The following is a 16,071-nucleotide window of genomic DNA, read 5'->3' on the forward strand; positions in this document are numbered from 1 at the left end:
GAGCTCCATAAAAAAGGTACCTCTCATCATTAAAGTATAGAAAAGGAACTATGTATTAACATCTATTTTAAATCACCAAGAGCCTCTACCTTTCCATTTTTTTCCAAGTTTTTCTTCCTTCTCTCAGTGTACAGATGTTGAAAAAGAGAGCAGTGTGAGTAAGGAGGGGTGTTTACAGAAATAAAATACAGTTTTTCATTTATCCAATACAAACAAACATCTATGAGCACCTGCTCTGACATCCGGCACTACACTGTTTAAGAAATAGAAAGTTTTAGTTAGGGTCAAGTTAAGAGAAAGACAAACCAAATACACTCTGAGATAGGAAAACCTACAACAGCTCTCTGAGGAAACAACAGCTCAGAGAAGGAACAAATTTACTCAGGAAGCCATGGTGAGCATTTGGAATCCAAACGAAAGACTAAGCTCTTTCCACGACATGTCTGTCCTCCTGGGAGTGTTTAAGAGGGCAGAGAGAAACTGACAGATATATTTGTAGACAAGCAAAGATACATTTGTTAAGTAGGTCTACCAAAGAATATAATGGTCCAAATTAAGAGGAGCAAAAATATACCATCGCCCTTCTTGGGTAAGGAATGATCAGAATTAAATGTCCAATTTGGCATTCTTACTGTAAGTGACATTTCTTTTTAGTGTATCGCAAAACCCGTGAATTATAAATTGATTTATAATGAAGGAAAATACTTTTATTAGAGCAAGGATCACCAGTAACATTAAAAGGTGATTATTCTTGCTCCTAAAAAGGGAACTGAGACCTCCTAGGAGAAAAAAAAAGTGAAACCCTCAGAATTCAGCCTGGGCTGTCAAAGACCACCATGCTGTGCTTTCAGCATGACAGTTACCAGCAACATGTGGTGATGTCAGTTTAGATTTTCAGTTAAGAAAAATAAATAAAATTTTCAATTCAGTTCATCAATTGCACTAGCCACATTCCAAGTGCCCAACATGCCACACAGGACCAGTGACTACTAGTCTGAACAGTGCAGATGCAGAACATCTCCATCACTGCAGAAAGTTCTACCAGAAAGTGCTGAACCAGAGGGGAACAATAAAGAGAAAAGCAGCAGAATCTTCCTCATTAGGTCTGAGAAAAGGAAATTTTAGTAGTTTTACAACATGGTTAGCAAAATCAACTAGCTAAGGTTAAAAGCATTATCAATGGCATTGTAAAATGTGATAATATTAGGTGTAATAATGATGTTAAAGGTTAATCTACTCTAAGGGCTTTTTAAAAAGTGCCCTGAATTTTTAAGAGGCTTATAAATGAAAGGGAAGATAGAATTTTATCTTGAACTCTCTTTTCATTAGATTTGGCAATTTCACTGGTCTTGGAAACCATATGTTCATAAAGATCTGTATTAAACATCATTAAGCCGATAAGTGGATATGTAATTAACATAATCTGAACAAATAAATGTAACATAAAAATTTAAACCATGTCATTCACATTACTGAATTCAGTAGAATATTTCCAATTCACATTTTTCCATGGAATAAAAGATATTGGCAAAGTTCCTAAGAGCCTATCTTCTAGTTGAAGTTTCAATCATTAGCTATCTTCTCATATCAATTTGAGTGAAATATATACTTGTATATATTGTTTTTGATTACAAAAGAATTTTGGCATGTTATATGTCAATATTTAACATGTCTAATCAAAGTTATCCAGAAAGATTGCAAAATAATACTTAAGATATTAACCCAAGGTGTTGAGCCACATATTATTATATAGTCCAGTGACCACGCCATGGTCAAAGGAGGTCTCATTCCTACAAAGTAGTTAATGTAGGTCTGGCACATGAATGTTCAATAAATATTGGCTGTCATTATGATCTCTGGCAGACCTTTTTTCTAAAAATGATGATAAATTAGAGCAAATCCTACCTGCCATGAAACGTCAATGTCAGCATAATTAAAGCACAATTTGATACTGAAGGGATGTCTATCAGATGGCCTCACTCTCAGAAAAGAATGAAGCAAGGCCACATGCAGAGAGGGAGGTTTGGGAGAGGTTTTGGAAGCTAAAGAAGAATTACAATCTTTAAAAAATAGAGATGGTGGTGAATATGAAAGAAAGTCGTTCAGAATTGTAATGCCAATTCTAAGCAGAAAGGGTCAAGTTATAGTAGAAGAAATGTTATCATTTTTCATTTTCTTTGCAACACTAGGAAGCCCAAAATTAAGAGCAGGAGATAGAGTATGATCATCAGAGTGTCAGAGACTGGAAAGTAGACAGGAAATTCAAAGCGGGAGAGAAAATGTGTGGTCCTGACATTACTGAAATGGAATCTAAGGGATTGATAGAGTCTGAAAAGAGGAAGGGCTTCAGCAACTAAAGATTAGGAGAAAGGGTTCAGGCAGGTTCAAGAAGAAATTTTAAAAATATGTGAAGCTAAGAGTTCCACAGCTGAAAATATTAGAGGAAATGCTTTTTTAAACAATCTAGTTGGAATATTATAAATGAACTATATATGCATGAAAAAACTATAAAGTTAGATAATAGTATATAAATGGTCCTGGTATCTAATAAGCTAATGAAGGAAAGTATCCTCTTCATGAGATCTGTAACTTGAATGTGGAGGAGTGTTCAGTTACTGGTGATGTAAACAACATGAATTGCAATTGTAAACAGCAGTTCTGATTTGATACAGAGGGCTTTTCTATAACATGGCAAAACCAATGGCATTGAGATGCACATGGCCAGGTGGAATGCAGTAAAACAGGACATGTGCTCCGGAGAACAATGTGTCCTTGGTCTCCTGGAGATTGGGCATCTCAGGGATACCAAGACAGCATGGGACATTAATTGAGGTAAGGCCAGGTCTACAGTACTTAGAATAGGGATAAAGACTTATATAAAGTAAAAAGAAATGTGGAAAAGTCAAAATATGACAAGTTATCAAAATGGATAGCAACACCATGGATGACAGCTGAGGAAAAGCTGGAGCATAAAAGCAGTCAGATGTTCAATCAATGAGTAAAATAGAAGAGTGTCCTACAGATGAAGAGGAACTAGGAATAAGATGGTGAGAGGGTAGATTAATGGGTGCATTCGCTTCTAAGGGGAAACTGGTGAGAGACAGAGAAGCAATACCTAACAAAGAGCAAAAAAGCTGCCAACTTTCCCTCTTATCCCTGTGCGGCAGAGCCTCTGTTCAGCCTGTGTCTGCAGGTACCATATGAAGTTTATTGCTAGCATTCTGGTTGTTTGGTGTCCATAGTTGTTAAATATCAGAATATTTCCACTGGCTGCCAGGTGAGGAAAATGGGAAAATTATACTCTACTAAAGAGTGTTTTCAGTAAAGCAGGCAGTTAAGGGGAAAGCCAACTTTCTAGTATAGAGAAAAGCGGTGTAAGAGTACAGAAACATTACAGACACAGGAGAATTTGTTCACAATAGAAGCCAGTGCCTTAAAGGAATTAGAGGAGAGAACAGGGCAGCAGAAATTCAATGTGCTCAACAGCCCTCCTGTTTAGCAAGGACTGAGGAGAGTAAATAGGTGCCTGGGAGGCTGTCTCTACATACAGTTGACGCTTGAACTGCACAGGTCCACTTATATGCAGATTTTTAAAAATAAATATACTGGAATAGCACAGAGAAGACAAGTAATGACTCTATAGCATCTTACTACGCTGAGGGATAGTGATTGCAATGGGATGTGGGGGAGACTTGATAATATGGGTGAATGTTGAAACCACAATGTTGCTCATGTGAAACTTTCATAAGATTTTACATCAATGATACCTTAATAAAAAGAATAGGTGGATGGATAAAATTAAGCAAGTGGGGTAAAATGTTAACAAGAGGTCAAACTAGGGACAGGTATTACTTGTATTGTTCTTATTTGTACAACTTCTCTGTGAGTATGAAATTATTTCTCAATAAGTTAAAAATTTTTTAAAAACTACTTTAAAAAAATAAATACACTAGAAAGTTTTTTGGAGATTAGTAACAATTTGAAAAAACATTTTCTTTTCTCTACCTTGCTTTATTGTAAGAATACAGTATATAATACACATAATATATAAAATATGCGTTCATGACAAAATATGTTATTGGTAAGGCCTTCAGTCAACAGTTGGTGAGAAATGGTAGATAAGTGGTTACATTTTTGGAGACTCAAAAGTTATGTGTGGATTTCCCACTGCATGGGGTCAGCACCCCTAACCCCCGCATTATTCAAGGAGCTGCTATATTTGTTCATGAGAACACTTCGCCCTCTGGATTCCCTGGGGAGGGATTTCTCACCAAGCATGGCCCTGGTCTCTCTCAACCCCTTTCCTCTCAGCCCCTGAAGATGTAGAGGGAGGAATTTGATTCATAAATTTGGGTAAGAACTGGGTGTGCTTAGCCTGGCCTGTCCTTGACTCTTAAGAACAGGTGTGTAGAGGCCGAGTTCTTTTCTGCTCTTCTGTGTAGGGTTTCCCACATGAGAGGCCACCTTGTCAAGTGACACTGGTAATCCTGCCTCATTCTGGGGTTTGGTTAAGAGCCCACTTAGCTCTCACTCGTAGCTACTCCTCCAACCTGGCTTCTGTCAGTAATTGACCTGACATTGTTCTCTCTTGGCCATACATTTGTTTCACATTTGTTCAGACTCCAGCCAGGAAAGAGGGACACCATTTGTTGGGGGACCTTCTTAAAAATTCCCAGTATTAGTGAAATAAGAAATAGATGGGGTAGGGAGAATTTCTATGTCTTCTGAACTAATTAGTACCAAAGAAAATGGTAATCAGAGAATGAGAATAGTAATAGTTAAAAATTGTTGAGTGCTTACCATGTGCACCTGTTTTAGGGACTTTATGTAGGCTAATTAAATGAAATAATCATGACAACCCTGTAAGGAAATTACTCTTATTATTCCTATTTTTCCATATGAGGAAACACATATTGACTAAGTTCCATGCCCTCAGTGGCACAACCGCTACGTGGCACAGCCAATGTTTGACCCTAGGCAGTCTAGCTCCAGAGTACAGCACAGTTAAACACTGTGCTACAGCACTTCCCTCTGAGGTGTGCTTCCCATATGATAACCCATTTTTGAGAATAAATAAGCTGTTTTATCTTTTTTAAAAAATTCAACATAATTGACGTATTAGTTTCAGGTGTAGAGCATAATGATTCAATATTTGTATATATTGCAAAATGATCACCACCACCAACATCCATCAACACATAGTCACAAATTTTACATATATATATATATATATATATATGTCTTTTATAAATACCCAGGTAATATGTTAATAAAATGTATTCTGCCCATTTTGAAGTTAAAAATGAAGACTACATCATTTACTTCCTTAAATATATCTAATGTACCATAGATAAGTCAGTATAGACGCAGCTACAGCCCTCCAGCTGTTATAATTTTATGATATTCTTATATGTCATAATAGTTGCAGCAACATGCTCCTCCTCCCCTTCCCTTCAGTACAGCTACTTGAGAAAACAAGAGTGTGTCAACACAGTCCTCTTTGCACTTTCTCACTTCCCATTCTGACTCTTCAATCGTCTGCAATCAGATTTTCACCTCAACCAAAACATGGCGCTGGCCAAGCCCCTGAAGCTCTCCTCGTTGCTCCTGGCCTCAGCAGCCCTGACCTCACTCCGCCCTGCCAAGCGGCCAACACTATGAACTCTGCCGTTCCTTCCAAAACCCACTCCTCCACTGGCTCTTGACAACATTTTTTCTGGTTCACCACTCTCCCAAAAACAGCCACTTCCCAGATCCTTTTGATGGCTTCCTTTCCCCTCCCCGACTCCCTGCATGTTAGGGTTTCCTGGGATTCTCTGCTGCACCTGCTCGTAGTGCTTACCTACCACTTCCTTCTGGATACTGCCCCCCTCCAGCTATCACCCTGTTTAGCCTACTGCTCTCTGTTGAAGGGCAGCCATCCAATGGCTGTTAGTCATGCTTTTCTGGATGGCCAGTATCTATTCATTCTCTCTTCCCTTTCTTAGATATTGACAGGGTCTCTTAACAGCTCTCCTTGTCCTCAGAACCGTGCTCATCTCCTGATGCATCTCTCATAGCTGTATGGGAGGGATCTTACTGACACTCCTCTCTAATCGTGGCACCTAAAAGTTTTCCCATTCCATTACCAGTGGAATGGAGCATGTTTGCACACAGGTGTTTCATGATGTGCATCTGACCTCTCTCTCCACCTATTTTCCTAGCCACAGTCTTTCCCCTCTCCACTAACAGCAAATTCTATGCTCAGCCAGACCAAGCATCTTAACTGTTCCATGCAAACACAGTGTTATTTCAAGCCTCCTGCTTAGATGCCCTTCCCAGTAATCACCCTGGAGAATAACAACACCTTGTTCAAGACTCAGCTTAGCAATGAAGCCTTTGGTGATTGTCTGAAGTGAAAGTAACTATTCCCACCTTTGGGCCCAACTTAACCTGGACAGTACTGTGAACTCCCTGGGGTAAAGGACCATTGCTTATTTATAATTAGCAATGCCATAAACATAGAAGTAAGTTCTTAGTAAATGCTTGAATAAATGCCTGGGTCTTCAGAGGTGAGTAATGAGGCTAAAAATTATTTTAATTCATTATCACATTAATAACACATTTTACTGGAACGTATGATTTATCTTAATGCAGAAGTCCCCTGGCAAGAGCTTTTTCTCCCAAATCCCAAAAAACAGCACTAGCTTATTTGTTAGATAATATTCCAAATGTAATTTATGAGTTCTTTCTTTCCAGGTTAGAAAAAAATGTGACTTCACAGGCTTAGGCAATAACACCCATGAAAGGCCAAGATCTTTTTTTCTGTAGCTTTCCATTTGGAATGATCTGTTTATGATGTAGGTCTTCCTTAAATTCTCCTTCTTAAAGAACTCATCCTCTAAACTGTCTAAATGCCAGCACCACGTGCACAACCTTCCCCAGAGCCAGACATGTGGCTTTTGGCTCATCCAAGTAGATGCTGGTTTTCACTGTGTTAGCATTTTAAAACTTTAAAAAAAATTTTATATTTATGGAGAACGGAAAGTCACAACCCAATGAGATCTGGCCAGTTGAAAAGCCAGTCTTAAATAAGCAGAAGTATATTCTCCCACTGCACAATACTCCCTAATTTTCCTCTCATTAAAAACACGCTGGCTGATGCTGACATAAGTTCCAACAGGAGGTTCATACAGAGGCTTCCAAAAGTCATGCTACATTGCCCCCATCCTTAAGTGTAAAAACAAAAGAAAGTGCAACTCTTCCTCTATGAGCCCCAGAATATAAATCTTTTCAGGATATGTCTTTAGAAAAAACACTTTTTAAATTCATTCACAAAAAATCGTCACTGAAGATTTCCACTGTCTATGAAGCAGCTCTATGACACCCTGAAACCAGTTGACACAGATCCACTGAGCCCTTTTCCGTAAGAAAAAGTAAACTAGATGCTACATTATACAGGCTCTATGTAGATCAGGGCACCATCAGATTATCCCATTTGGTCTTCACAGCAATCATGTGCATTAAATGTTAATATTTTGGTTTTATAATTGAGAAAACTGAGGCTCAGAGAAACTAAGTGACTTGCCCAAGTTCAGTAAGTAAATAGTAAAGTCAAAGAGTATTCAAGGTTATTTGGTTTAAATTCAAGCCTATCTGGTTTAAGGCTGTACATTTTTCAATACATTCAGACAGTTTCTGAACTTTAAAGAACTGACCCATGTACAAGATCTAGACCTTTCAAAACATTCCTCTTTTGGATCTTTGCTCAATGATATGTTTTCAGTCAGTTTCCTTTAAAACTCTTCTCTAATTAGGTATTGTCCACCATCTCTTAAGTATAAATATTCTTAAATTTAAAATATTTTTGACTCCCAGCAACGTTGATAATTGTCACAATAGGTATTTGTTCCTGATCCTCTCCTAGTCAGCATCTCTCAGATTCATCCTTACTTCATTTTACTCTCTCTAAATGGAGACATGAAATCATCAGTTTTCCATTTTTGTATCCATAAGTGATATTTAATTTCTATAAATACATCTTCAAATTGGATGTACAAATAGCATGATGAAGCAAAACATGTTCCTTGCCAAGAGTCAAAAAGATTAGATTCAAATCCTTGCTCGGCAGTTGTTAGCTCAAAAACTTGGCAAATTCCTTATATTCATTAAGCCTCCTTCTTCATGTTAGAAAGGATTTACTCTTCACCTTACTAGGATTTTTTGAGTGCTAAATAAAATCGTGTTTAAAAGATCCTAACATAGCATGTGGTCAAGGCAAACACTCAATAATTAGTAGGTGCTGGTAATAATGCTAAAGGTCTAAAATATGATATGAAAATTTGTAAAGAGTCAGGAACAGTTTGGCAGAGGCACTAGACATAAACGGAGCTAAAACCTTAAAAATAGTCTTCGCTATTTAAATCTTAAACTATTTCTGAGGAAGTAGTATGGTGGTAAGGCTTCCTGCTCTCTTTCTGGTAAATAAAAATCATAGAATTCCCCTCTCCCATTGTTTTTATTTTCATATTGACAAGCCTGACCTGATGCTGGCAGATTTCGCTTTTAAGTCATTCCACCTTTGGTTCATATCATCCAGTCGGTGTTGAAGCATAGTGGCTTCGTCAGAATTTCCCAAAGCTTTTACCATCTTCTGCCTGTTTCCATCAATGCTTTTAAATATGTCATTGTGGGCATCAATTTCCGCCTGGATGTCCTAAGGAGAACAAAGTGAACAGATAATGTAAATATAAGGTATTAGTGTCAACTTCACTTGTGATTGCTATGTAGAGATTTAGGTTTTTATATTCCATGGTTGAGTTTTTAAAAAGCAAAATAGGTCATTTTACCTTACATGAAAACAAAATTTGTGTTTCCACACTTCAACATTGAAAATAATACTCATTAAATCTTCAATATATTTTGTTTTTCTTCCTGAATAAAATGAAAGCATCTAAAGCCCTTCCACCCTTTCAGTCTTTAGAGACCTAAACGAACAGAGTCTGGTGGACAGCTTCTGCAGTATTTATGCCCCCAATCGGCAATCCCATCGATCTCTGGGTTATCTGACCTGAACAACAAAGCCAAATCAGATCTGCCTGCAAAGAATGATCTCGGTATACTCAGAATTAGGGCAAACTCTGGGATTGGGACTCTTCTGCATTTTACTCACACCCTCATCCCAGAGATGGGGATTCTGTAGACACTAATGGGGTAACCAGGGAACAGAGTCAGATACTGATTCAAGGCTCGCAGGCTGGGCAACATTATGCATGTAAAATGGCCCTCTCATTATAATTGTAGTTTGGGATGATTCAAATAGAAATTCTCAGTGAAAATGGAAAGTCCTGCTGAATGGTTGGTTTGTTGGTGGCATCTCCTGAAGAGCACAGATTCTTTAGGATGGCACTGTTCTATTTTTGTGTCCTGAAATGCATTTTAAGATATACAAAGAGATAATATTAAAAGATCAACAGTTTTAAGCTTATGCTATACATACACATGCCATCTTTCTCAAGAAGCTCAACAACACATTGAGCAAGGCATCTCTGTTCTCTACTGCCCATGACAATCTGGCCTCAAATTTCCTGTTTACATCCCTAAATATTATTGCCAGTGGACTACACCTCAAATCACAGTGAAACTTCATACCACAACTGTCTCAAGTAGCCTGACCTATTCTTATTTGCTTTCTTTCAGATTCAAGAGAAGTAAAAAGATGCAAGTACATCACCATCCAGAAATAGTTTTCTGTCTCTCAAGCACATTTCCACATCAGGAAATTTGGATGCTAAGAGAATGCAGCAAATTTGGCTCCTCACATCAGATCAGGTGATGCCTTTTGCAACTCAGCCACGATGGCAAATGGACTAAAAGAGAACTTCATCACTGTCCCAGTCAATGATTGCTAAGCATTTCTATCAAGTTCTGGTTAAGAGCATTACCAGTGAGCATATATTCATGCTGGCATGTAACTTTCAGTACATGGAAAACCCTTCAGCATACGAGTCTCATCAAAAGTTAGGAAGAAAATCAACAACCAGAAAGCAATCAAAGAAAAGGAAATCAACATACATTATTTTGTTTCATTTAACATTTGGTAGCATATTTATTTGGCCAAATATATTAAGAGCTCCTAAACAGAAAAGCATCCTAACATTTTCCTGTATCTTTCACAATCTCTGTTACACAGAATGAGCCTAATAAAATAGATATAGATAGATTGATAGATGTTTAATTGCTTGAATGAAACTATGAACAAGTTCATCTTGCCTGACTGGCATATTAGCCACTGTAGTCCCAGGAAAAATCCGACAATTAAGTAACTGGAAAGGAGATTTTGTTTAATCTTTTCATTTCAAAAAAATTAACATAGGAAATCTAAAATTATTTAGAATCTTACACCGCAAAGCCCTGCCTAACCTTTCACTAGCAATTTAGAATTACATGCAGTTAATGAATCATGTGCCTTCATAGATCACTGTGCAATGATGCAATCATTTTAAAATCAAAATGCCAGCATGGGAGGCTGTCAGATCAGGACCCTGATTTAGCATCAAATGCTAAAATAAATTGAAGTTCCATGAAAGAGGGTTTACTCAGCGCACAGCTGAGAGACTTGCCCTACTAACACCTCTGTCACTTGAAAGCCTTTCTGAACATTACACAGAATGAAATAGTTATCGATAATTAGTTATGGGAATGTAATTCATCTAGAAGCACAGAGCAATGCTCTTCCAAGCATTTGACATAAGCTGGTCATGTGCACAGAGGGGCCATACAAGGTATTCAAGCATTTGAACTAACATGGAAAACAGAACACTTGAAATGCTTAAAACACATCTTCAAACAATACAAGCATAACGTAAAAGGTTAAGATGAGCCAGTGGTTAGAACAAGAGGACTATAGTGTTTTCTCTAAGTGAAACACCATCAAAAGTATTAAGATGCACCCTTTCAGAACAGCCTTCCAGAATGGCTACAAAGGCTCACAGAGGTTCACTGACAACAATTAATCTCTTTGCTCAAAATTACCTTCACAAATAAAGGAAAACATTTATTTATTTCTTTACTTATTTAATAACTGATATTTTCATACTAATTTTGCATTTCATGGGACATTTCTTTAATGCTATAATCCATAGAGATATTGTATGCAAACACTTTATAATGCATATCACATACATTTTATTTCTTTATAATGTTCTATTATCAAATAGTGGCTCTACCTATGAAAACAAAAATGTTTCTTTAGATTATAATACGCAGCACTGTTTGAATTCTCTGATAGGAAACAGATTTAGAGTTAGTACCATGGGGAAGTCCTCAATGACTAAAACGATGCTAGAATAGATTCCTCCTCTTTGGGCCCTGTTGACGTAATTTTTAGTTTATTTTTGCATGACATATTTACTTAACCCTACACGGCTGCAGCAATGTTTTCTCCAAAGGAGTCCTGACCCCTTATCTGAAGGGGAAGAAGTGAAGTTAGCAAAAACTTCCCTACTATCCCACAGCTCGGGCTAAACCAACAAAATTAACCATTAGAGGAAAAGAAATCCACTGTTCCTTTCAAAAATAAGACCAGAATTCAGAGACAGCTTAGGATTGATCATCAGGAGCTCAGTGGGATTTTGGCCAGAGATTCAATTTTTGGAAATGAAAATTATAACTTTTTTTTCTTAAGTCAGGTGTTACCTAAAAAAATAACAAAAATAAGTAACATCATCAAAGTTTATTAGTGATAATGCAAATGTGCTTTGAGAGAATTTCTGAGGCTTCTGGGATAGTGAATAATTGTAATTATTCAATGACTTATTACAGTTAATTTATTAAATTCAGTAAATGATTCAATTATTTATAAGCTACATTTTCTTTCAACAAGTAATCTTATAGATTTTAATTACTCTATTAATAATTATGAAGTCACGTTGTGACAGACACAGAAATGGTATCCCCTGGTCTACAGAAGTTTTTGTAACGTAAGAAATCAATGCCAGTAATGTTTTTTTTCCCATCATCTATGATTATAAATATAAGTTAGACAATAGAGTAGATAAAAAGTTAAATTACTGAGCGAAACAAGCCCACAATTTACATTTTCAAGAAATTTGAAGAAACCAACTTGTAATGACAATCAGTAAACTACATTTAAAATTCCAGCTTAACACTGCTATAAACAAAAATATCTTCATAAAAAAAAATGTTCTAAATCCTGGAGTCCATACCAGCTGTTACAAAAACACAATAAAATCGTGGTGAATTAAAATGCTGTGGCCTCCCTCTGAAGTGCGCAGGTTTGACCTACATATGATCACAAGTTTCCTAAGAGTTACTAAATGTTGTAGGTGGCCGAGTAATTGCCCCACCTTAATTCCCAAAATCAGACAGTATAATCAAAATTGAACAGGTCTAAAAATTCAGTCAAGGATTATTCCACGTGAAGTGTTTAAAACTATAATCCGAGAGCACCCAAGTCCTCAGCTCCTGACCCGTTCCTGTTTCCCAGAAAGCTCTCCGTTTCTTTCCCCAACACAAGTGACTCATACGCGCACACAATCTTGGTTCCTCTGTTCCTCTTACACTCATCTTTTCAGTCCCAGCTGAAATGGACTTTCTCCGGGAAAGACTTCAATGCACCAGATTAGATTAGGGCTACCTATTAGTCTTCCAGATCCCTCTAATTTGACTAAATCATATATTTCTAGTGAAAAACTTTCTTGAGGGGAGGTCTAACTTGTTCTACACTCCATCTAATCTCACCCCTGTGCTTGCTACATACTATGCACTTCATAAATATTTACAAGCTGTTCAATAGATAAGTAGACCTTGAAACTGGAAGTTTACTGTGTCTTCACACATTTGTTTTAAAACTAGATATTGCAAATTGAGCAGTGAAATGCAGCTTCAAATTACAGTTTTTTAAATTAGTCATCCCAAAGGAGGTAAATGTCATACAGGAAATTTAGCACTGAGTGGTTTCTTTCTATATTATCACTACAGGAAACCGTCTTTCCCAAAGATTCACCAAGAGAGTTACTACTCGAATGCGCGCGCACACACACACACACACACACACACACACATACACCCTTAGAAAACTACCATTATCATTATCTAGTAACAAAACAACATAAATTAATAAAAGATAACACTCAAAGTGTCACTGAGCTAAAAAAAATGTCCATTACTCTAACCTCTGTGACTACTAGATAAGTGGAACAGACACTATGCGTGCAAACAGCTCAGATATGATAGTATATTAATAGCCACTGAAGCCATCAGATACTTTCTTTATGAAGTACTTCAGGGAAAAAAGTAATTCATTAAAGTCAGGGTGGCAATAAAACCAACTCAGCTTGGATTTCAGAGAGGTGGTTTGGTGGGCCAGCTTTGCCAAGTCAACTGTGAGTTGGAGCTCTCTGGATGGCCCCCCCCTCCACTCGGTTAGATGATTAGGATCTGCTTGCTGACATCTTGCCACAAGGCCATCCTCCCCTGGTGAGACGTTCCAGTCTTAACATCCTCCTTAGGACCACTCTGGGACACAAATGGTTCCTGCCAACTGGGGTTCCCTGATCCTCGGTGAGCTGTTGCCTCGAGAGAACAGTAGAGAACACTTCCTGTCTGCTGGACTGCCAGGGATGCTGGGCATCGCCTTTTCTGGTTCTAGGAGACTAGGAATGAGCACCACATGCAATCTGTTCACCTTGCCTGCGCTGGAAAACTACAATTCTGGCATCGCACCTTTTGGGACTAGACAACCAGATTATAGACCTCAACCATGTGCCAAGCATTCCTGTATGAATGGGTACCCAATATAAATCACAAGGCCACTGGATTTCTCTAAAATTCAGAAATATCAACCAGAATACCCCCTTTCAGTTTACCTCACTAACTGCTGTCTTAAAGTTATGCTGAAGGTCCCCTGTCACCTGGGAATTTCTGTTATCTGACCAGTCCACGGTTCTTCAGATTGATCAGCATTGGAAGACACACTACTATCCCCACTTTGAACCCTGGTTTTCTTAATGTCTGAAATGGCTGCAGGAGTGCAGCAAAATGACTTTTTTGCTATGAGTCCCTAAATGGGACTGAATAAATACAGCTATTGACATGGAAGGTATTTAACCACTACACTTAGTGTTCTGTCTAGAAACAGAGGAAGGGACTGTTGAAGGACTGCTATTCAGCTTCTGGAGTTTCATGTGGCTTTTGCGTAACAGCCATAGGCCTTGGTCTTTCCTAGAAATGGCACGATTGCTTTTAGAGTCAGGGGAAGGCAGGCACTGGTATTTGAGAGGTGTGAGGCTGTTGTGCCTTTCCATAATGACAGTTTTCCTGGCAATGAATCAATGTAGCATAGGCCAAATATCTGAGACAGCTTTTGTGAAAATACACAAAGGATTTTTTTTTTAAACCTGAGCTGGAAAAAATACACTCATGTATAACAACTTCCTACAATGAAATGTGGCAAAGAGATTAACTTTCACACAGATTTTTATAAAGGCATCTAACACACAGGTAAACATCTCTGGAGAACTTCAGACTTTGAACTGCAGCAGGACTGTTTCTTTGAATTTTCCCTTTGTCTCAAAAAAAAATCCCAAGTCAAGCTTTTGACAGGAATAAGCCAGCAGACTTCTTTCACTGTCAATTCAACTACTAAAAGAAGAATACGTAGTAGAGAGACACTAAGGTTTGGAGTTAAAAGAGGGAACATACTAATATGATCAGAACTTGTAACTGTCAGTAAAATAGCTGAGGCAGATTACTGACCTCTGGTATCTGACCTAGGCTTTCAAGAGTAATAGCAGCAATTACAACATGAAAGTCCAGCTTTTGCCCACAATTACTGCCTCTCAGGGGGTCTAAGTAACGACTTATTCATGTAACATATGCCCTTTACCTTTTCAGGAAGAAACAGGCAAATCTATATAAACCAAGCGAACAGACCTCTTGATGGTCATAAAGTCCATCACCTGCTGTTCCTAGCTGCCGTAAAGAAGACACTCTCTCTCTCCCCTGCCCTTTTTTAAAGGGTGAGCAAGTTGAGTGGGATCATCCTTTACTCTTAGGAATTTAGGTGCTTAACAACATATTAAAGCAAGAGGTCAAAGTGCACCCTGGGTTACAATCCTTTCGCTACAGTCGGGGTGCCAGAGAGATGGAGGGAGGCGGGCATGTGCAACAAAGAGAAGCTAAATTCTTCTTTCTCAATCCTCTTCCCATTATACTGTTTCTGTCATCAGGAGGCAAGCAATAACTATAATTATCTGGGGGAACCTTTCAAACTTTTCAAATGACATGGCTGTATACCTTTTTCTTTTGGCAATTGCAAATTTGGGGGAAAAAAGAAAGAAAAAGCCCATTTATTACTTTAACGACTCAATACAGTCTTTCTTATATTTGTAATTGTAATGACCCACAGGGCATTCATGGTGAAAGCCACTGAGCACACCTTTAACAACTGATTGTAATTGATTTACACACATACTAAGAGCGTTTCACCTCTTTCTTTAAAGACTAGGAGTTGAAAGAAGATAGGTACTTGGCATCCAAAGGCTAAGAAGGGCAGGAGCCCATGAGCGGCACATTGAGGTTCTCTGTTTTGTTTAACTATAAATGTAAGGTAGCATTTGGCAGGCTACACGCGATCCCAGCGTGTGCCAAGAACTTTCCTATGGAAAAAAAGAACCGAAGGCAAAATTAATGATCCAAGCATTAAAGCTCCGCAGTGCATGTGTGCACTCCACATCTAAAACAGACACACTCAGAAAGAAAAAGAAAAAGTCTGAGTGCCATTGTCACTGTGAGGCATCTGGTCCAGACTCTCAGAACTGAATCTTCAGAAAGGAGGCTGGAAAAAGCAGCGCGTGGCCGCTGGGGGAGGGAAACCTGAGGGTACAGGGAGCAGAACCCATGCCTGATGAAGTCAGACTCTGGCAGGAAAACCCAGTGCTGTGGCTGGTTGTTTCTCCTCTTCATTTTTTTGTTTTTTTTTCCAAAATAACTTGCAGTTAAATTACCAGCCCACTTGAGTACAAAGAATCTCTTCTGATGTGGAATTCTAAAACTGACAGGCATCACGAG

The 16,071-nt window shown here is 38.2% G+C and overlaps 1 protein-coding gene across 15 annotated transcripts in view; it reads right to left on the minus strand.

Moving 5' to 3' along the window:
* The window catches only part of UTRN (utrophin), a 483,718-nt gene that overhangs the window by 132,328 nt on the left and 335,319 nt on the right, over nt 1-16,071 (minus strand). For all 15 annotated transcript variants that reach the window (XM_036906868.2, XM_036906866.2, XM_057489131.1 and 12 more), the window contains one exon: nt 8,523-8,695. In XM_036906868.2, coding sequence (XP_036762763.2) covers nt 8,523-8,695 — 173 coding nt within the window. The remainder of the gene's footprint in view (nt 1-8,522; nt 8,696-16,071) is intronic.

Source organism: Manis pentadactyla, chromosome 12, assembly GCF_030020395.1.
Source record: "Manis pentadactyla isolate mManPen7 chromosome 12, mManPen7.hap1, whole genome shotgun sequence".
Taxonomy (NCBI): Eukaryota; Metazoa; Chordata; class Mammalia; order Pholidota; family Manidae; genus Manis; species Manis pentadactyla.